This window comes from Rhamphochromis sp. 'chilingali' (assembly GCF_963969265.1).
Source record: "Rhamphochromis sp. 'chilingali' genome assembly, chromosome: 7".
Taxonomy (NCBI): domain Eukaryota; kingdom Metazoa; phylum Chordata; class Actinopteri; order Cichliformes; family Cichlidae; genus Rhamphochromis; species Rhamphochromis sp. 'chilingali'.
Window position 1 is genome coordinate 4,427,291 of NC_137934.1, and position 21,788 is coordinate 4,449,078.

The 21,788-nt window shown below is 38.5% G+C and overlaps 1 protein-coding gene and 1 long non-coding RNA gene across 3 annotated transcripts in view; both read left to right on the forward strand.

The window, feature by feature from the left end:
* The window catches only part of LOC308399053 (proton myo-inositol cotransporter-like), a 103,616-nt gene extending 81,851 nt beyond the window's left edge, over positions 1-21,765 (forward strand). Inside the window, exons 5-10 of one of the 2 annotated variants that reach the window (XM_080886001.1) lie at positions 11,461-11,624; positions 11,731-11,851; positions 15,531-15,656; positions 15,831-15,949; positions 17,526-17,692; positions 18,540-21,765. In XM_080886001.1, coding sequence (XP_080742127.1) covers positions 11,461-11,624; positions 11,731-11,851; positions 15,531-15,656; positions 15,831-15,949; positions 17,526-17,692; positions 18,540-18,761 — 919 coding nt within the window. In that variant the 3' untranslated portion in view covers positions 18,762-21,765. The remainder of the gene's footprint in view (positions 1-11,460; positions 11,625-11,730; positions 11,852-15,530; positions 15,657-15,830; positions 15,950-17,525; positions 17,693-18,539) is intronic. The other variant, XM_080886002.1, reaches the window with a different exon arrangement.
* Positions 3,286-7,504, forward strand: LOC308399054. The gene is made up of 3 exons (XR_013972070.1): positions 3,286-4,381; positions 5,940-6,095; positions 6,521-7,504. It is a non-coding gene; the product is annotated as an uncharacterized lncRNA (long non-coding RNA).
* Positions 21,766-21,788: the final 23 nt, after the last annotated feature.

The window sequence follows — 21,788 nt, forward strand, 5'->3', positions numbered from 1 at the left end:
GTTATGACACATGTAATTAATTAATTATTGACACATTTAATTAATTATTTATGTATTTCACATTTTAATTAATTATTGACACATTTAATTAATTAATTATTGACACATTTAATTAATTATTTATGTATTTCACATTTTAATTAATTATTGACACATTTAATTAATTATTGACACATTTAATTAATTATTTAATGATATATTTATTTATTTCATTTTGGCAGTCCTGGCGCCTGGCTCTCGTCATGAAATAATTTTATCTGTCAGCCTCACCCATCAAACTCAGGGGGCGGGGTTAACGCTGCCCATGCAGCTTCTCTAACATTTGATTGGTTGCCGTGCAAAGTAAGTCAAAACAGGTCGATCCTAGAAAATCGATTGCTTGTGTAGACTTGGGGCAGCCAGTTATCCCAGAATGCAGATCAAATCACAAGCAGCAATGGTGGTGGTGTAGTTTTAAAATACCCCGTTTTTCTGTCACCAGCTACACTTTTAACAGTGTTTTAGCCGCGAATGTCGCGACGTATGTCTGGTCAGGTTGTCAACATAGAACATGTTTGCAAAAGTGCTCAGATGTTTTCAGAGATTTCACTAGCTCTGCTAACAGTTAGCATGCAGAGTGCACCGAGGGGGTTACGTTAACCGGTTTGTTTACATATTCCACTCTCCGTGTTCCACATGTTGCATTCGCAGATTCTCATTTTCACCGAACGATCGTCTCTTTCCGCCTGGTCTTGTGTCTCTGTGCTTCTGTAACATAAAGAACGAGCTGACATTTTTCTCACGAAACCAGCGATCAGCTCAGCAGACCCTCAGTTTACCTGCATGCATCCTCCTCCTCATCTGTCAGCTGTTTAACACCTGCTGCTAATTCAAGAAACACGCCTACATTACCTGGTGATAGTCACAGTTTAACTGCACAAGATAAGTAAATATAGTATTTTCCCCGAGCGCAGAGCTGCTGGAGCTTGTTTCCTTACAGAGCACTTTATAGGCGAACAGCTTTATCAGCGGCTGATGTCCAATCACCAGCACACAGCTTTCAAACCTCAGCTGAGTTTTAGCTCTCAGTGGTTAAACGCTGGACTTCATTCACTCAGGTTCTGTCTGTCGGGTCACGTTTACTTCGCTGTTTTATTTACAACTGAGCAAATCGGTTTGGCTGAGGTTAAAGTTACGTTTCATAACTGCATAGTTTCACAGACGTTTAATGGTTCACTGGCACATGTGTTAGACTGAACTATCATCTAAATATCATCTGTTTTTTAATAGTTATTCAACTGTATTCTAAGCACCAGCTGTCTGTTAGAATGTGATTTTTTTTCTCTCTCTGTTGGCAGAGGTATAAAAATGCGCAGGAAAATCTGACGTGCATGGCGAACTTCACCGACGATATTTAGGGAGGAATAAACACACATCAAACATAAATGAACCATTTGCCTGTCTCCATAATTGAGAGAATTTTCTCTTCTTATGTCAACACTCTCTCTCTTTTTTTTTTCTTTTTTTTTTTGCTTTTTCGGTCATGTTATGTTTACCTGTCAAAGGCTTGTTACAAACTATGAAACACATTGTGCAGACTTCTGGATGTTAGAAGAAAACGAATACTGCTCATGAAGGAGACTAAAGGCAGGAAGGTGTCCTTTAAAACTAAACATGTTAATAGGACCTCCCTGTTTATATCATAGTTTATGATATAGCACGTGTATTTCAGTAATAGCTGAGGCCACTATACGTGCTGGCCTCATATCAAATGTGAAGGCAGACTGAGTCTATGTTTGACGTTTTTTTATATCTAATCTTCCTTTTCAAACATTTAAACAGCAGCGAGTCTGCAGCTGAGGGAATACAAATTCAAATTGTCGGAACAGGTTTGCTCGTTTCTTGGATTCATTTGGTGATTTATTAAATGTATAACTGTTATTCTAATCTGCTGCTGAGTCTCTTACACTTTTCTTTATGCTGTATATTTTCACGTCTCTGGAATAGTTGGCAGTTAGATAGTCAGCTGGGAAACTTTGTGTTAACTCATGGAGCTGAGGATATCGTGGATATGCTGACCTCGCTGCGTGGTGTACAGAGCGAGGTCAGCATGATTAATATTCACAATAAAAATATTAGCCGAACATCATGAAGTCTGTATGTGTTTCATAGTGTCGAACAACCTTTGTACAGTTAAAGCCAGCAGTTACTACATGACGGAAACACCAACGTTATCTCTTTTATGTGTTTATACACAGGTCACGCTGATTACTGAACAAAAACCCAAAGATCAGATGTTAAACAGATTTATTTGCTCTCTCTCCTCCTTAAACATGTTTTTAATGTTAGTTATAATTCAGAATTGGCGACTGAAACACGTAGGACACATAAGAACATCAGGAAATAAAACACCGATAAATATAACCTCAGTAAAAGAAGTCAGCGGGGGTTACTACAGTTGTGTACCGGGGCCTGCGCTTTGTCGGTGGGATTGCTTGCGAGGCGAGCGGGTCTATCCCACGCTTTGCCGTGAGACTGGGACGACATCTCCGAAATCATCGAAACACTTTTGCAAAGAGGCTGTATCTTGACAAACCGACCAGACACATGAAGATTAAACCACTACATTCTCGGCTAAAAAAATATTAAAACGGTATTTGGTAACACACAAACAGGGTTTTTCAAAGCTCAGTTCTGTTAGCTTCCACATGCCGGTTGTTGTGTGCTAGAAACAATGGCCACCAGGCCAAAGCAATGGTTTTGACTCGATCAGCGTTAACCCCGCCCCCTGAGTTTGATGGGTGAGGCTGACAGATAAAATTATTTCATGATGAGAGCCAGGCGTCAGGACTGCCAAAATGAAATAAATAAATATATCATTAAATAATTAATTAAATGTGTCAATAATTAATTAAATGTGTCAATAATTAATTAAAATGTGAAATACATAAATAATTAATTAAATGTGTCAATAATTAATTAATTAAATGTGTCAATAATTAATTAAAACGTGAAATACATAAATAATTAATTAAATGTGTCAATAATTAATTAATTACATATATCATAACTATTTATTTAATTAATTAATTCCAATTTTAATTAATTATTGCCACATTTAATTAATTATTTAATGGTGTATTTAATTAATTCATTATGGCAGTCCTGGCGTTCCATAAGATCACACCTTCTGCTATGTGCTTTACGCCAACACTTCACACCACAGCAGGGTCAGACTGGGCCTGAAAATACTGTTTTGTTTTGCTGTTTTACCCAGACCAACCACACCACAGATATTCCACCATGCCCACCTCATCAACACGTATACAAACACACCACCCCTTAGCACACTTACAGACATAATGCATGGATACTCTAGGCCATGGTAACACTACATACATCTATTTTAGGAGCGAGGGAAATGTTTGAAACCAGCAGCTGTAATGCATTATTTACAGTATTTGGACACAGGGAATCAATCATAAAATCATTCCCATTCTTTAGTTGCACGAAAAAAAGACTAATAATGTTTAATGAAGCTAAAAAAAAAAGGAAACCACTGCACCTAACCACTGCACTGCCCTCGTGTTGCAAAAACACTGAGGGCCTGGAAACAGAAAATTCTCTTAGCAGATCTTACTAATTAAAAGTTTCCTACTGTAGCTTTTTCCAGCGCCACTTTTTGTGCTTTGCTTCTAAACTGTGTCTTTAATTGAGAGACTTTTATGGCACAGAATGGCTGCATAGTTTCGAAAGTTTGCAGATGATGTAATAATTACAGGACAGTAAAAGATGGGGTCCTGACTCTCCTGTGACTACGCTATAGCCTGTTTCCACTAGCTCAGCTCTTACAGGTGCTTTGAAGTTTTTCTCTCAAAGACTGCTCTGATTGTTAACAGAAATGAAAGCACAGAGATTTTATGAAACAGCCCTCTGAAATTACCTCAGACTGCTGTTTCATTCAAACCCTACATGGAGTCTTTCCTGTCGCTCTGTGATGTGTGCTAATAGCCGACAACTAGTGGGTGTTTTAGACTGAGAGGTGTCACTTTGTATGAGAAGTGACACCTGAAACCCTTCAGGTTTGTAGCGCTACAGAAAAGCTATGAGAAGTACACTGAAAAAAATGCAATAGGGTGGTTGTTGAATCTGCATAGAATTACTTCATATATCCAGCATGACTAATTTAAATTTCACATCTAAACATATTTTTGTCTTTTAATTTTCACATATTCTTTAAGAATATTCATTCTTTTAGAACAAATCATGTTGAAAAGAAACAAGTTAGTCGTGTTTTATCCTCAAGCTCCGCCCCCTGGAAAGGAAAAATCGGCTGCACTGTCCGCCATTTTTGTCTCTCGCTTTGGAAAATCTACTACCATCTGGAGTTTTACACTTGAAGGTAAATAGGATTTTAAAGCTAACACACCAGTGAGAAAGAGTGTAGACCCTTTATATATGTGGACTTTTACTGGGGTGTTGTTATTTTACAGGTATGTGGGCTGTTTATCGAAAACCATGAAAGGCCAATGTTAGGCTCCAGTTAGCTAATGGTAACCGAAATTATGCGATAAGCAAATTAGTAATTAACATATATAATGTGAGTTAATATTGTTGGTATATTCTTTCAGTCTAAATTAACAGACTATTACAAACTTGCATCGGTGTCTGTAGTAAGTGGTGGTACCTGCAGTGTCTTAACCATTAAACAAGCTAATGTAGGGCCGGGATATGACTAGTTTGTTGAAACATGTCTGCTGCCAATGTGACTGCTCACACACGGTAACATTACCAGCACATAGCCACAGCCGCTATAAACATGCTGAAAGGTCAATCTAGCTTCTGTAGTCAGCAGCTGGAAGACTCAACACAGACCCAAGATTCAGTGTAACGGTTATCTAAATGTTGTGTGTCCTGTTTGTAAGCCCAGAAAAAGAAATTAAATAAAATGACGACCTTGAGCTTCAAGCTAATGTAAGCGTAATGCTATAGCATAAAGCGACTAATGCAATGATGACGTTGTTAAATTAGTAAAAATACAGTAAATATATCCAACATGAATCAGTTATATTTTTGGTCTAAACATAATTAAGTCTCACGCCTTTCACTTGTTTTAGAAGGATGTTCAGTCTTTTAAAACCAGTCATATCAAAATAACAGAAAATAGTTACGTTTTCTGTTGAAACTCCACCCCCCAGGGCGTGTTCTGCGAGGGAAAATTCACTGTGGCGGTCCGCCATTTTTTGTCGTTGCTTTGTTTACGTTTGGTGCTGAGCTTTACTTTGTCGAGGTAAACTGAAAACTACATGTTTGAGAGGAAACGAAGAGAACATCCATTATATGGGGAAGTTTTTCTCATGAATTCCTGTTGAGCAACATAATGGAAAAAACAAGTCATTCCTTAAGTTAACTAACGATAATGCTAGCTTAAGCTGCAGGACAATATTATGTGCATTAGCTTTTTTTCAGTGTGTGCCCAGTCACATTCGCTTGTTTTTTCTCAGTGAATACAGACTAACAAACTCGTGTCCATTTAGTTAACTGATTGTACCTAAAATGTTTTAGTTAAACATTTCAATAAGCTAGTTTGCCATGGGGTGGGCTCTGTTGGGGGGGGGGGGGGGGGTGAAGATTTGCATATGTTATCTCACATTCTGTAAGGTAAATTTTCTGGAAAGGTCAAATTAACTAATTTAACTAAGTATTAATGAAAGACCTTGATGTGTATATGACAATAATAGATGTAGTTTCTGGGTCATTTGGCAGAACTGCAAAATGGCCAGAAGGAGGCAACAGGCTTTGGGTGGTATGGAAGTAAGGGCAACTATGGAACTGCTCAGCAACATGGGACCCATAGCTAATAAATAGTAACATGACAAAAAATAACAACTTTGTGTGGATGTAACCTTGTGAGATTTGAGATTTTGACAGCATTTTTATGTGACAACTTCTCTTTTTAGATAAATGCAGAGTTTAAGCGCATTACCACCATGCCACTGCAGTCCAGATTACTCTCGCAGATAGATGTGCTATCTGACAAACTCATAAAGGTCTTCAAAAGGCGAGGAGGACAAATAGGAAGAAGACTGCAGAACATTCTGGAGCCCACGGCCCAGGTAAGAAAAAAATAATTTGTGTATACACTTTAGGGAAAATAATAATTTTAACAAAATGCTGCTTGTCACTCTATGCCAGGAGTATGTTGAAAATCACCTGGGATTTTCACAATTTACCATGGGTGCGTTTTTTGTTTTTGTTTTTTCTTTTACCTGCATTAGAACGATGTGTGGAGTTCATAGTTGAACACCTCTCTATGCTCTGACAGTATTCTGCTTCTTTGCATGGAGATTTCACTTCATGCATTACCTTTTTAAGCATTCTGAGGACTCAAATCACATGCTGTAATGAATCCATTTTTGTTCACCTAATGTGTTAATGTTAACATTTTTTGGAATAGTGACACAGATTAAAATAAGATTTGGTATAATGTTCTTTGACCAGTGTTCTGTTTAATTAAATTTTGGAATTCTGCATTTTCTAGGCCACAGATGAAGCCATTATCCAACGATCTAATAAGGAAACAACCATGGGAATTTACATCATAAAGTCAAGAGATGCCAATGGCAGCCCTGAGGACATCGGGATAGTCCTTGAAGGCCAGAGAGTCTGGCAGGATTTGGATAACTATACCCTAGCAGCTGCAATGCTGTTTGGACTAATGTACACTTTGAACCTCACCTACCCACTGGAAAAGTATACCTTCGAGGTATTATAGAAACTGGTTATGGAGCTCAAAAGGAACAGCCTTTCAAAGAAGGCCCAGGTTCTCAGGACCAGACTGTACGATTGAACAGTTTTCCAGTTATGATGTGGGAACAACATATTTACCTCTTCGAATATATACCATCCTTTCTTTTAAGCCAGCACTGGTAAAGTTGCAGTACATAGTGAAACTTATTTTTCTGGCACTTTTCAACTTGGGGCCTTTATTACTGCAGTTTTCACTTTTCAAGCCATGGTTTTTGTTTTTTTTTAAAATTCAAACTTTGAATGTGCATTTTTCTCAATGGAAATGGTGCCTTGCACCAATTTCACCAATTTGCAATTTTTTTCCCAAGGTGCACCACTACAAACAGATTGCATCATGTAGTATTAGTGATTGTGATGTTTAGTGATAGAAGCAAGCCAATACTAATCAGTTTAGGTCTCTTGGTTGTGTGCCTGTGGGTTATAATGTTATTTTAAGTCTCTTCTTTGTGTCATTTTAATAATTACACCCCTGTTGCCATATTACCTTACCTTATGGTTCTTACATTTAAAAAACTATTTTTTACATAAGTGCGATGTCATAAGGCCCCACAATGTTGAATTCAGGTTCCAGCAGATAACTTTGAGGAATGTTGTGGAATGTTTTTCAAGAGATGCATTGTACAAATATGACTCATGTATATTTTGGAAGCCTGAATTGAAAGTCCATTTTTACAACTGTGTAGTATTTTCAAAAATACAGGTCATTGTTCAAAAATGTTTTGCTTATTTCTTTGATTGAGAGAAAGTGTACAGTACATACAGTAAGATCAGCCTTAATTTAGTTTTATTTATTGAACACTCAATTATATATTAGATTATATATTATATATTAGAAATTTGTTATAAAATAAAATAAGCTTACCATAAAATAATCTTGTCAATATAACACATAGTAGTCCAATACAATTAACACAAAAAGTTCATGTCTGATAAACAAGTGGTTTCTATAAATATTTGACCGGAATGAAAAACATAACAACAACATAAAAAAGTCATGTTCGTGTTACCAGAAAAATGTGTGCAGGTATAACATAAAAAACTAAGGTTAACCAAACATAACTTAATTTCGTGCAACCGCTTACAATAATTTTTTTATGTTTATCCCACTGATTATTTTTTTCAGTGTAACAGATTTCCCTGATATCATAAAGGGGGAAAATGCCAAGAAACAACACATATATAATACAAATATTTACACTTAACCATGACACTACAAATTGATTTCATTATCAAATAAACAGACTGGTTTAATTTGGAACCACGCTGTTCATACACATAAGGTAATACCCAGAAATTAACCGAAGAACATTACATCCCAACATCCTCCACTACAGTGCTCTCAATGTGACACCATGTCGTCCAGTGAGGAATGTCCATGGGAATACTGAGCTGCTTCACTTCTTTGTACATTGATCTCTTATACCAGAGTATCAGTCTGTCTCCTGCTCGAGCGCTGTCATAAGCAGCCTGCTATTTGCAGGTGAGCAAATATACAGAAGGAAAAAGAAAATATTCTTTGTTTTCCTTTTCTTTGCTGTGGAAAGACATTCATTTCAAAATTAGATACTTCAGTAACTACCATCCATTCAAATGTTTTTGTTTACTCTTATTAGGGTTGTGGGGGGACTGGAGCCTATCCCAGTTATCATAGGTTGAGAGGTTGGGTACATCCTGGTCAGGTCACCAGTCTGGCGCAGGGCTAACACAGAGAGACACACAACCATTCACACCTATGGGCAATTTAGAATTACTGATGAACCTAACCCCAATAACTGCATGTCTTGAGCCACACCTCTTTTCTTTTTTTCTTTTTTTAAAGATTGCTGGAAAAATGGGAAATATAAGAATGTATTGAAATACCTACAAGTAATGTTGTAAGTAATGTTGATGTCCGGGCTCTGAGGAGGCCAGTCCATGATTGTTAGTGTTCCATTGTTTGTTTTTCTCAGGGTATGCTTTTACAGCCATGACAGGATCATTGTCATGCTGAAAAAGTATGCAGTCAGTTGCTTTCCAGATGGTATTGCATTGTGGATCAAAACCTGATGGTACTAGTCTGTCTTTATATCAGTTTTGACAAGAGCTCCAACACCACTGGCTGAAATGCCGCCCCAAAACACGACAGAGCCTCCGCTGTGTGTTAAAGATGGCTGTAGTGTAGACACTCACATAAATAAATAAAAGTAAAAACACGATTTTGAATTTTTTTTTAGCCCTATAATGCCCTCTGTATCATATTTGATATATGAGTCTCTGAGACCTCTATCTCATCAACATGATCAGTACTTGCCATAATTTCAAAATGTTATGGACAAAACTCTTTTTTTGTCTAAAATTAACATTGTAGTTGACAAAAAGTTGCCAAAAAAGCCCAATGTATCAAATGTGATACAAAAAATATATAATACATATATAATAGAAATATATAATACACAACATGATATAGCAAAAAAAAGTGGATTTTGTTATAAGAGTTAATAAACATCTCAGTTCCAAAAAAATCTAAATTTTCTGGCTATTTTTTGATGGGTTGGGTCTTACAGGGTTAAAGTTGATTTATCAACTTATAGATGAGTAGTTCTTTATATATTATGTTCCTCACTTATTTCTTTTTTTTTTTTTCATTGAGATTTCATCATGACACCTTAGAATGACACTGTAGCACTTGATGATGGATAACGATGTCCTTTAGAAATCCGAGAGGCCATGTTTGCCTCTCGAGCGTCTCTTTGGGGCTTTTAAAAGCCTGAAATGCCAGTTCGGAGATGCTTTTAACATTTAACACAGGCCGTGCTTCTTGGCACTGTGGTCAAAAAATGATCATTTTGTTTCTGGAGGCTGTTATTCACAGTACTTTTTAAGTCAGAACACAATGTGTGCGCATGTGTGTGCATGTGTCTGTGCTGTAATCAGGAAGATGCAGGGCTGGAGATGGAGCACAGCGGGCTGTACTGCTGAGAACAGAAATAGTGCTTTTACTCCTGCTGCTGCTCCAAAACCGACTCATTTCTCGCGTGTGTGTGAGTGTGTGTCCATTAAGCACGTGCATTTTTGCCGGCATATATCTCAGTCTGCAGAAGCCTAATAATTCCATCAAAAACATTTATCACCTCATGCACCTTATAAGACTGTAGGTCATGCTTTTAAACCCGAGTTTCACACCATCTCATTTCCTTTTCTGTTCTCGTTCTGTCTGAGTGGATACCATGGCAGAAAAAGTAAAGTGTTATTATGCAAATCCCTCAAATGAATGTCTTTGTTTTGGGAGAGAGAGAGAGAGAAAGCCAAGAACATGAGAGAGAGAACAAGAGAGAGATAACGATGCTTTTGAAGAGATGAAAAGCAGAATGCTAATTCTGAGCTGCCTTTAGAGACACAGGCAGGCAGACAATGCTGTAGATTTATTTGAGCTTTTTCTTAATGAGTCTTACCTTCTTTGTGTTTGTGTTGCATTCTCTCAAGGTTGCTGAGTCCCTATCTATTGAATGTGCTTGCACGCGTTGTGTTCATTTTGGGTAATGATGTGTTTTCTGCCAATGAGCGCATCGTTTCAATGGCTATACTTTAAAGACTGCCTGGAGGTGTTTACTTTAAAGAGTCCCTGCAGGTGTGTGCATTTTGTTTCATTGTTTTCTGCATGCATGTCCTTTTGGTTTTTTTCAATCATCTTTCTTAGTTACAAAGTAGCAAAGTTGAAACAGGAAATGGACTCTGTGCAGGTGTCTGTATTGTTGACCGCAGCCTGCTTAGAGCCTTGTTGATGATGATTGCTGTTAATCTGCACACGTGGAGCAACATGGTGCCAGAGTTGCAAGTATAATTATATTATATGAGAGATGAAGAGAGAGCCTATTTATAACTGATCGCTAGCTGTCTCTAGTGGAGCGACTGGTGCTCAAGTAGAGAGACTGGGGTTGGTGGATGAGTGAATTGCTCTTACGAAGAGAGGCTGTGATTGGCTTGTTGACTTAAAGATTGATTACAGTTTTGTATATGTTTCTGTTTGATATTTATACTTTAATGTAGCCATAATATTGTGCTGAGACTGCTTAACATTTCTCCAAATACAATTATACAGTACTTGAAATACTTTGTAGGGTTTTTGCCTTACAATACGCCTTGAGGCGACTGTAGTGATTTGATATTTATAAATAAAATTGAAATGTATTTAACTGAAGTGTAATATGTGTAATAACAGTGTAATAACAAGTGTAATAATGAAAAATGAATATGCCGTTCTTGTGTTTTGTTGACTCTGCACACTAACATTATCCAAAATGTTTCCAACTGTATTCAAACCAAGAGAATGTAAGGCAGTTTGAAATGTGTATTTTCATAAAGTGGTTTAACTTTTAAATTCTGGCACAAATTCAGAAATTCCTCCACAAATAGTTGCTTTAGGACAATGATTTAACTGCAAACTTGTTTATATGCAGAAATATAGCCAGAATACAACCAGTTGGCAGTCAGGTAAGTCAAGTCTGTTGCAAAGAAACATGTCACGGACAAGTTGGACTCATAGGCACAGACTAACTAAGACTGACTGCAATGTGTTGCCAATCTGTCTGTGTTTATAGACAAGAAGGATACATTTGACCTATTTTTATGCTTCGTTTTTCTTATTATTATTCTCTTAACTTTGCTTTTTCTTTCTTCTCTCATGTCACATAGGTACTACAGTGCCACCATCCTGCAGATGTCAGGAGTGCGCGATGACAGGTTGGCAATCTGGCTGGCTGGACTCACCACCCTCACCAACTTCCTGTTTACTCTGCTGGGAGTGTGGCTGGTGGAGAGAGTGGGGCGTAGGAAGCTCACCCTAGGCAGCATCATAGGTAAGGCTAAAGGAGGAGGAGACTTGAGCTGTCCAAATCAACAAAAAATATTAAAAGTTGTTTTTGTGCGCTCTTTGCGTTATTTAATTATTATATTTTTTGACAGGCACGTGTTTCAGTTTGAGTCTGTTGGCCATCGGTTTCTTAATGTCTGCACAGCACAGTCCCCCTGTCACCTACCACCCATTAGACCCCGCCATGGCCAACTCTACCTGCTCCAAGTACCAGTGAGTACTTTATCTACAGGCCTGTGGCGTTTCAGATGTATCTTACAGTATGTGGTATTATTACATCAACAGAATCTATCAGTGTTAAGTTCTCTTAGCCTGTTCCAACAACAGGTTGTCTTTTCTTTTCTGCAGTTATTCTGATTGCTCCACCGTTCACCATTTTAGCTGCAGAGTGTTAAAAAAAACACCATTTGAGCAATAAAGACCATTTACCCAGAGGATTTAATACGGTGGTATCAAAAGCAAGTCTTTTAGGGAACACGTTAAAACACTAATCTATGGTGTAATTACTCAGTAACAATTACAGTAAACTGTGGAATTGAGCTTTACTTTATTATGGGATTATGATAACAACAAGGATTTTCATTCCAGTATGAACTTGACATTAAATGGACATAAAAGCAAACAGCATGGCTGTGGAAACCCATGCTGTGAAGCTCCCAGTGCACAGTTTTTGTGCTGATGTTAATGCCAGATGAGGTTTGGATTTCTGCGGTTATTGAGTTAGCAAATCAGTGGTGACTTATATGCACTATGAGCCTTAGCATTTGGTGACTCGCTCTGTAATTATGCACAGTCAGGAACTGCTGTGGTTCCTAAATGCTTCTACTTTGCAATAATACCACTTACAGTTTATTATGGAAGAACGAAGAGGGAAAAATGTTAAAATCTGACTTGTTTCAACGGTGGCAAACTATTACAGCACCATGCACAGATTCGTTGAGCTTTTTGTTAGTAAAGGCAGACTGCATGGCTAGGTTGATTTTACACCTGTGGCAATGGGACTGAAAGCACCTTAATATCACATTGATGCTTGATGTCAATAAGAAGTCCTTAAAACTGAAGCATGCAAAAGGACCTGGATCACAGAGGCGCCAAGGCTCAATTATTCCTTCTTCCTATCTACCCATGCATGAATCCATTCGTCGATTTCAGGTCATGGGAGAAGTGTAGGCAGAGATACTCAGATCTTTCTCTCCCTGGCCAACTCCTCAATCCCCGATGGAAGAGATGGCTGGGGAGACGCATTCCCTCCTCTCTCCTCTCTCCTCTTGGTCAGACATGTCCATCCTATTCAGAGGCACTGAGACCCTGAGAGCCTCTGTTTTGCCAGCACTTATGAATTGGAACATGTTGACATTCCAAACCGTAAGTGCTCAGCTTCCATTACCATATTAATACAGAAGTACCCATGCATCGGAGCACACCAGTCTTCAAACGTGCCCTTCATTTTGATCTCAACTGAACGTAAATCACCTGGTGTTTTTTTCCAACTGGATATTGCATTTTTATGGCTTGCAACCAAGTTCTGGGGTATAACCACTAAAGTAGCTTTCTCCAGGACCAAAAGACATACTGAGACACACATGTACGTACATGGTGGAAAGAAATCCAGCTACACTATCAAACCTAGTAATGAGGGTTGTTATTTCCCTTCAGGATGTGAGGAGTAGGTATGACTTTAGACCTCCGAGTCCCTCTGAATTACTCCGTCTGATCATCTAGCACATTTGAAGGAAAATACAGATTTCTGTGTTTGTATTAAGGTGTCGCACTCTGCAGAAGGTTGGAGGAAAACACAAAGCGGTACATTTGGTATTGTAGCATAGCTTAAAATGGTAAACAAGAACCGAAAATGGGGGTGCTGGCATGAGGAAGCTACTGTTGACCTTGGAGCACTTCTGTTCTTAGTAAAGGCACTTAGTATTTTGCAGTTTTAGAGCAGAGGACACTAAGTGGTGGAAAGAGAATAAAACCCTCCTAAAAGAATTTTTGTGGTGAAGTTCTTGCAGGTTTTTACACATACATTAATACAGATCTAGATTTCTCTGAGTACTCAGAGGTCAAAATTAGTGCCAGCATAGGTGTTAGAAATTGTGGTCAATTATTTCACATAATAAATGTAATTAAATGATTTTAACAGTTACGCAATTCATCATCTAACATCTGTCACTCCCATTTCACTCGACTGTCCCCAGCAGCAGCAGAAGGCAGGCGGTGAGCCAGAGTTTGTTTCCGAATGAAACAGTCATCAGATGCCTCCGTGTTGCAATTTACTCTCACTTACACAGACACGAGATGAAGATCATGTGTAACGGCAGTCTTTCATCACAACGACAGGCAATGCCTAATGCACTCGCTGTCCTGCGACCGCGTGCTATAACCCACATAAACGCAGGGATAATTTGAAGAGATGAGTGCTTTTACCACACTGGAAAAGCTTTACTGAATTCACTTTGCTTCACATGAACCCACACGCATCCTTTCACTGACCACAGCAGCATCAACAGAGCACCAGAACCACCAGTAGCCTCTTAAGTGCTTTGGTGCTCAGATGTCCCATTTAAAGATGTTTTCTTAACGTGCTATTTTGGGGTTTGACTAAGGAGAGCTAAAGCCCTTTACGCACTGGACACATAACATTTGTGCAAATATTTTATGTTTTACAAATATTTTTTTTTGACTCACCTGGTCTTAACTTAGTCATTTATACTGACTGCGTACCTTGAGTTGGCTATCGTTTGGTGGAGTGGGTTGTCCACTAATTTAAGGGTGAAGGTTGCTCCTGATGGAAAGCACTAAGGTTAAAGGGGAGCTATCATAGATAGAGAATTTTACTGATAGGGATTTCTAGACGAGCTCCCTGCTTTTCTATTGGGAAAGGGTTTGACCCTTTTAGGACCTAGCTACATTATGCTTACTTTTGTCACCAGATAAATATCAAATATGGTATAAAATATATGTATAAAATATACATCTTAGTCTCCTGAACTGTCTCATTGCATTACACACATGGTAAAAGGGAAGTCCATGAGTAGTACAGTGGTGAAATTGCCATCTATGACATAACCAGCCTGCAATGCTAGCTAACGCTAATAAAAACCTTAGGAGTGCTAAGGTATCACTAGCATTACATTACTGCTGGGCTAGTTAGCCTGACCTGCTAATGTCTCTGGGATTTTTTCTTTTTATAAAAACAGATGTTTAATGGGCTTTAGCTTTACTAATACTTAACAATATCTATATCAGTGTTACAGATACTTCTAAGCAGCTAATGCTAAGTGGTTATATCTTTCTCCTCACCCTCCTGCAATAGTTACTTTTGAATACATGGTGTTATTTTCATCCTTAACCTCAGCGTGAAATTAGAGAAAAGCTTCCCTGGAAGCTACGGACAATAAAAATAGATCTCTCAAGCAGAGTGTGCATTTCATGACCTACCTCGAACCTGATTAAATAGCACGGGGAAAGATGAGTGCACCCTTGTGAAGCTATTCAGTTGAAACACTCAAAAATAAGGACTGCTCATCAAGAAACAGACCGCAGAACATGATAATGTGATAGGATGTAGTTTAAATTAACAAAGCTGGGAACAGGATAGGAAAAGAAATGTAATGATAGTGAATCCCACACAGTGCGGACGAATGTCTCATGCATTTCCTGATTTAGGTGAGAGATGTGTGCCTCAGTTAGATGGGTGGGTAGCTGTTTTTCTGTTATATTTGCATCTTGTCCAGTAGCAGCAGGTACGTTTACATTCATATTGAAATTTTACAAGGAGTTTCTCAGCATCCTATAGAGGAAAGGCAGACGTAAAAGAATGTGATTACAAGCTGCCGTTTGATTGATTGTCTTTAGAGCAATGAGAGTTAATGCGTGTTGCATCTGCTGTTAGGGTGTGCGAGCCGTGCATGCTGGATCCTGGATGCGGCTTCTGTTACCGTGAGAATGGCTCGGCGCTGCTCGCCTCCTCCTGCGTGCCAGTCAATAAGGCCTCCACCGAGCACGCAGCATGGGGCAGGTGAGTCACAGGATGCAAAGTGAGCATGTGGAAGTGCATTAGGATGCAGTGAAATAACACATCTCACCTTTAACCTCCCCCCCCCCCCCCCCCCCCCCCCCCCCCCACACACACACACAGTTTTAAGAAGGATTGGTAAAGTCTAACTAACTAAAATGTGCATGCCTCTTATAGATGCTCCAACTCTACCCTGATGAGAGATCAGACCTACTGGGCCTACAACTACTGCCCCACCTCCTTCTCCTGGTTGGTTTTACTGGGACTGGTGTTCTACTTGGCTGCCTTTGCGCCGGGTGAGAGACTGAACCTTAGTTTTAGTCCCCATGAGATCCAACACCAGGATGCTTTTGGGGAAAACAAAACAAACAATAACAAAAAAAGAACCATAAATTGAACATAATTTTTTTGAATTCTGAAAATGCAGTGTGGGACAAAGCATACTATATTCTGATATCCTGCCAAAGCTAAACCTCACTGTGTTGGACTTGTAGCTGCAGATGTGTTTGTCTGAGTGCTTACCAGAGTTAACAGGATCCATTATAATCCTAACAAAGCACCAACCCATTGGCTGCTGTCTAAACTCCTAGTTGGTGTACTGTTCATTGTTTAGAGTCCAGAAATGCAGATACAGTTTTTAAAACGCAAATAAACAGGTAGATCATAGTCTCATAGCTAAACAAGAGCCAGTAGTTATAAAACTGCATTTTGGCGTATATGTTTTTATTTTATTTTCCACATGGACTGTTTACCTGTACGCAGCCAAAGCCTGCATAAATTTGCCTGGTCAATACTACTCAACCTACAAAAGGAATCAGAAGCTGACTGCAAATCAAATCAAATATCTTTTTACTTGTATGTAGATGCTGCATATTGATAGAGCTTTTCTGTTTCTGTCAAATTCAACTACCGTCTTTGTTTCTATTATAGGCACGGTAGCACTTCATAACACAGCCCACGACTGATTATGTAATTTTTCTACATTTACCATGTAATTCTTCTTAATTGAGAGTCTAGGGAGAAGAAAGAGGACGCAAATCAAACTTCATGTATTTTTTATTTAATTAGTAACTTCGGGGTATTTTAAAGTAAAGGACAACCAAAATTTCCTCTTTGTGGTATCCTGTCCTTGTCTTCTTGGATTGGAATTCAAGGGTCGGACAGGGGTATGGGCTGTATTATAAAGCAGCAGTCCCCAACCTTTTGCTCCACGGACCGGTTTAATGTCAGACAATATTTTCACGGACCGAGGTGAGGTGTTGTGGATAAATACAACAAAATAAAATGATACGACCAAGACAAAAACTGTGGTATTTTGTAAATAATAATAATAATAAACGAGAATTCACCGTGTAATTGTGTAACTTTATTAGCAGCGTCTTCCTGAAATGCGCCAACAACACTGAGAGTAACATCCTCCTCTCTGCCCCTTAATGCTCTCTGGTCGCTATGGTAACGCGTAAATATTTCTTTCAAAATAAGACTCACAACTACAACACGGGAAAAGACCCAGGGAAACTGAGTTAACGATAAAAACCCTGAAAACCATAAATTTCACATCCGAGCCTTAACTCTCACAGCCCGGTACCAAACGACTCACGGCCTGGTACCGGTCTGTGGCCCGGGGGTTGGGATCTGCTGTTATAAAGTATCTACACTTCCCTTTCTTCTATTGTAATCTCACATCCTTTTGAAATATACAGACTATAGAACATTTGAGTTTTGAATTTTTTACATGACAGAAAATGAAATAAGTTGTATGAAGTGCTGCTGACAAGACTTAAACAAAATATAGTGCAATTCTCCATCCATCTCACATCTCCACCTCTTAATCAAATGGTCCCACGGCTCATTCTCACTTGTCTGTCGCAGGTATGGGTCCAATGCCATGGACCATCAACTCTGAGATCTATCCTCTTTGGGCAAGGAGCACAGGGAACGCCTGTGCAGCAGGGGTCAACTGGACCTTCAACATCCTGGTGTCTCTTACCTTCCTCCACCTGGCTCAGTACATCACCTACTATGGTCCGTTTCTGTGTGTAAGGAAATAATAACCTTGAAAGATTTTATCCTTTATTTTTTTTTACACGTAAGAGGTATTTTTGTGTTCCCATTAAGAGCAATAAGGACAGAACAGCTTGCTGATACCCTGAAGTGATGCTTTCTTCCACCCATCTTGCATAACTCCTCAGTCAGTGTAGCACAACAGCAGGTTTCCCCTCACACAGGAAGGAGCTGACCTTTGGCGGAGTTGGAGATCAATCAATCAGGGGTGATTGTGGAGGCATCCTGAGATCCACTGGATTAATTATCGATTCTGAGTCATTCACCAATTTATCTGCTTGATAGCAATCATTTACTAAAAGTGGGGCAAATAATGTCAAAGCTGGGAAAACACAAGATGTTGTCTTGTTAAATCTTAAAGTGCACTCGGCTGCAACTTAAAAATGTCACTGTGCGTTGACAAGAAGAAAATACGGACCACAGTTGCGACAAAATCTCATTAAACCTGTGTCAGTCTTTTCGTATGAACCCTTATTCGTCACATAGTTATTTGTTTCCTGTTAACCCTGCTGTAAGGCCACATTGACAGGGACATTTTACTTATACTCCACATTTATCGTAGGGTGACCAGCAGTGTGAAAGCAGTGTTGCAAAAGCATTTTCATTCTTCACCACACACGTCCCTAGAAGTGCGTGGGCAGTCGTGGTCTAATATTAGCTGCCCGCGGGATCTGTTGTCACCATCGGTGTTTCTTTTTCTGGCAGTGAATGAGAACAAGCAAATCATTTCTCATAAGAAGTGTGAAGTTGTGCCATTGTGTTTCTCATCTTTGTGGGTGGCTATCCTCGGTGACAGCGTGTTCTTTTGCTTTGTCTTCTCAGGAGCTTTCTTCCTGTACTCCAGCATGGCCTTGCTGGGTTTCGTCTTCACATATGGCTGCCTGCCAGAAACCAAATCCCGCCGTCTGGAGGAGATCGAAGCGTTGTTCGAAAACCACCTTTGCTCTTGCGGCGCCTCTGATTCGGATGAGGGACGGCAGGTTGAGTACATCCGGGTCAAAGGTTCAAACTACCATCTATCGGACAATGACGCATCAGATGTAGACTAGAGGAAACTTGGGTGTTGCTTACCTCCCTCTGGGTGTTTCATTAGCTGTTTCACTGGAACATGCAGAGCGGCTGAGTCTGTATTAGTGTTCTTTTTCCTGTGATCTGCGGGGCCACTGGTTTACCTCCAACATAGATTGGGAATTACATTTTAGAAGACTATGCTTCTATCAGTAACATGTATCAGTTCACTTTTCAAGCAGTCAGTTGGGGAAATCCCAATCAACACTAATGCTTTAGCATGAATGTTTCCCATTAGTTCATTCTCTAAATTCAGGGGTGAACTGGCACCTTATCTGGTTTCAGACCTGCTTATTATTTTCAACCACAGAAGTCTATAACACCGGCCTTCTACGCAGATAATAGGCAAAGCATAATACATAGAAGTCCAGTGTCTTTTTCATAGAGACTAGTTATGACTGTTTAACAGATGCAAAGATACAAAATACAAGGGACTGGAATTTGTCCCTAATATTTTGTGCATTTGTTTTATAAGCACCATTTATGATTTATAAACGGTTTTATCCCAGAGCTTTGTGTCAGAATACAATGGCAACTCCATTCAAAAAGTTACAGTAAATACAACCACAAAACTTTTGTTGACTGGACAGCAGCTGTTGTTGTCTTTCGTACCATTATGCCTTGGTGTATGAGACACATTCTGCTGTCTCGTTTTTTCAGCTTGTAGCGTAGCACACTTAATGTCAGTCCTTGACCTGATGTTCTTCTGTTTGCAGTTTGAATTTTTATGAAAAGCAATTGCCAGAGACACACGGTATATCATTACGGTTGAGTAAACTTGTATTGTCGACGGGTGCCGAAACAAAACCGTTCTTACAAACTTGGTAGCCCTGAAAGGACTGGAAGTCTTCGTGCTACAGTATGGTTTGTGTATTTATATATTTATTTAAAACAGATCTTTTTGTGAATCCACATTTCGACAAATTACAAATTTCTTAACGTTGCTTACTTTTTCATTTAAAATGTGCTTCGCAAAACCTACCCTACGAACCAATGTTGCAACTCTTGCAATGAACTTTTTCTTGTTGTTATTTCTGGATATAGTGTCTGTAATATCCAGCAAAGAAACCGGGCTGTTCTGTCTGTAGCAGTAAAAGTAAGCTTTAGCTTGATGACTGAGATTTTTAAGTGTTTCGTTCTATCTGAACATTGATATATTAGTGCCTGTGTATTGTGAAGGTGCCTAATGGCCATTTTTCAGTCACATTTCCTGTAGGTCTACATGGCCTTTTTTTAATTTTAACATGTGCATATTTGCATTTCACCTGTGATGGAATTTTATTGACTAAAATTTCATGTATTTTGCTTTGTGTCTTCCTTCACAGCCTTATGTACAAATAGCCGAGCATATCATTTATGTAGTTCTTGTGTCAAAAGTTGAGGAGTAGGCTTTAGCGTAATTTGGCAATGTTGTTTTGTAAAAGTGTAAACTGTGTAAGGTTACACCTTGTTAGTTAAATACACGTAATTTTCTGTGTAGCAAAACTGTTGGAAAGTAGACAACTGTGTAACAAAAAATATAAAAGGGTAAGTAAGGGGTATAAAGGCTGCTGCTGTGCTTAGTGAACAGGTTTCTCATGGCAGACACCCAAAATAAACGATTGTAAAAATACAGTACAATGCAACGTTTAAAATGATGGAATTTTCCATATGATTTCTTCTACCTATATTTTTAACCCCACATTAATAGAAATACCCAGAAACCTCAGTAAAAAAAACGGATAATGTGCTAGCAGAAAATTACCATTTAAATTTTTTTTCCCAACAGTCCATTATCTATAAATCTAGTCTATTTATAGACTAGTACCACTTTTTAAAACAAGAAACAGACCATCAAATGCCGTGGGACAATTACACCTAAGTGATCCATTAAAACTCGGTGGTATTTGCAAGTATTGTAGTAATTTTGGTGTTTTCAAGGTGTCATGTGGATAGCTATGGGGAAAAAGGGTTTTAAAAAATTGATTAGAAACAAATTCCTTCAATAAATGGAAGAACAGTGATGGCATATTGTAGCACACAAGCACCCTCATGTGGAAAACCGGCTGATTTTTTGAAAATAAAAAAAGCTTTCAAATATCATAGTTGCCTCTTTAGTTGCAAGTTCTTCGGTGTTATAATAGCTGATCATTTTTCAAAGCAAACACAAACAAGTAGTATCAACATGTACAGACTACAATAAAATCATATCAAGAATTGAAGTCAGCACAAAACACGGTCAAATATTCAACTTGTGTTTGAAAATGATAAGCTATTCTATTGTAAACACTTGTGATTTGTAGTTATGGGGCTAGAATATTCCAGATATTGTCTTTTTTAACCCAGAGAGGTAATAAAGGGATCCTCGAAGATGAGCACTGATTGTTTATTTCAATAAAAACAAAACATTGCGAAATATAGTTCAGAGTAATAACTTAAACTTCCAAAACTTTGCTTTTCAACTCATTTAGCGCAGCTTCTCTGGAGTGAAAGGTGTAGAAAACACTAGCAACTATAATTTAGTATAGGATTGTATTTGACCAGTTTCACTTAATCCAGGAGAGTTTTCTTAAAACTTCACAAGCTAGTTTTGTACTGAAAGTATTACTACACACAAAAACCACAGATTTACTTGTCCACGGCACAGACTGAGTAACGAAAACTTGTGTCAACCAAATATTTAATGTGATTGTTTTAGGCTGCACCTGTGTCAGAGATAATGTGGTGTTCAGCCCTTAACCTCCGGTTAACACTGTCCTCTACCACAGCTGAGGGCATTAAATGTGTACTTATCAGTAAAATGGTTACATTTTTTTCTATGTGAACCAATTATGTGTGTTTTTGCTAAAGTTTGTGGGGTATTACAGAAAAGCAAATTTAAAAAAAAAAAGAGTGCTGTATATTTGATTATTGTTCAAGCTGTAAATGTTTTGCTAGAGTTTATATTATATAAAGATAAATATCTTCATGAAATATTGTGTATATGGGGAAAGAAATAAATGTATGAGTCAAAGTCATGTTTTG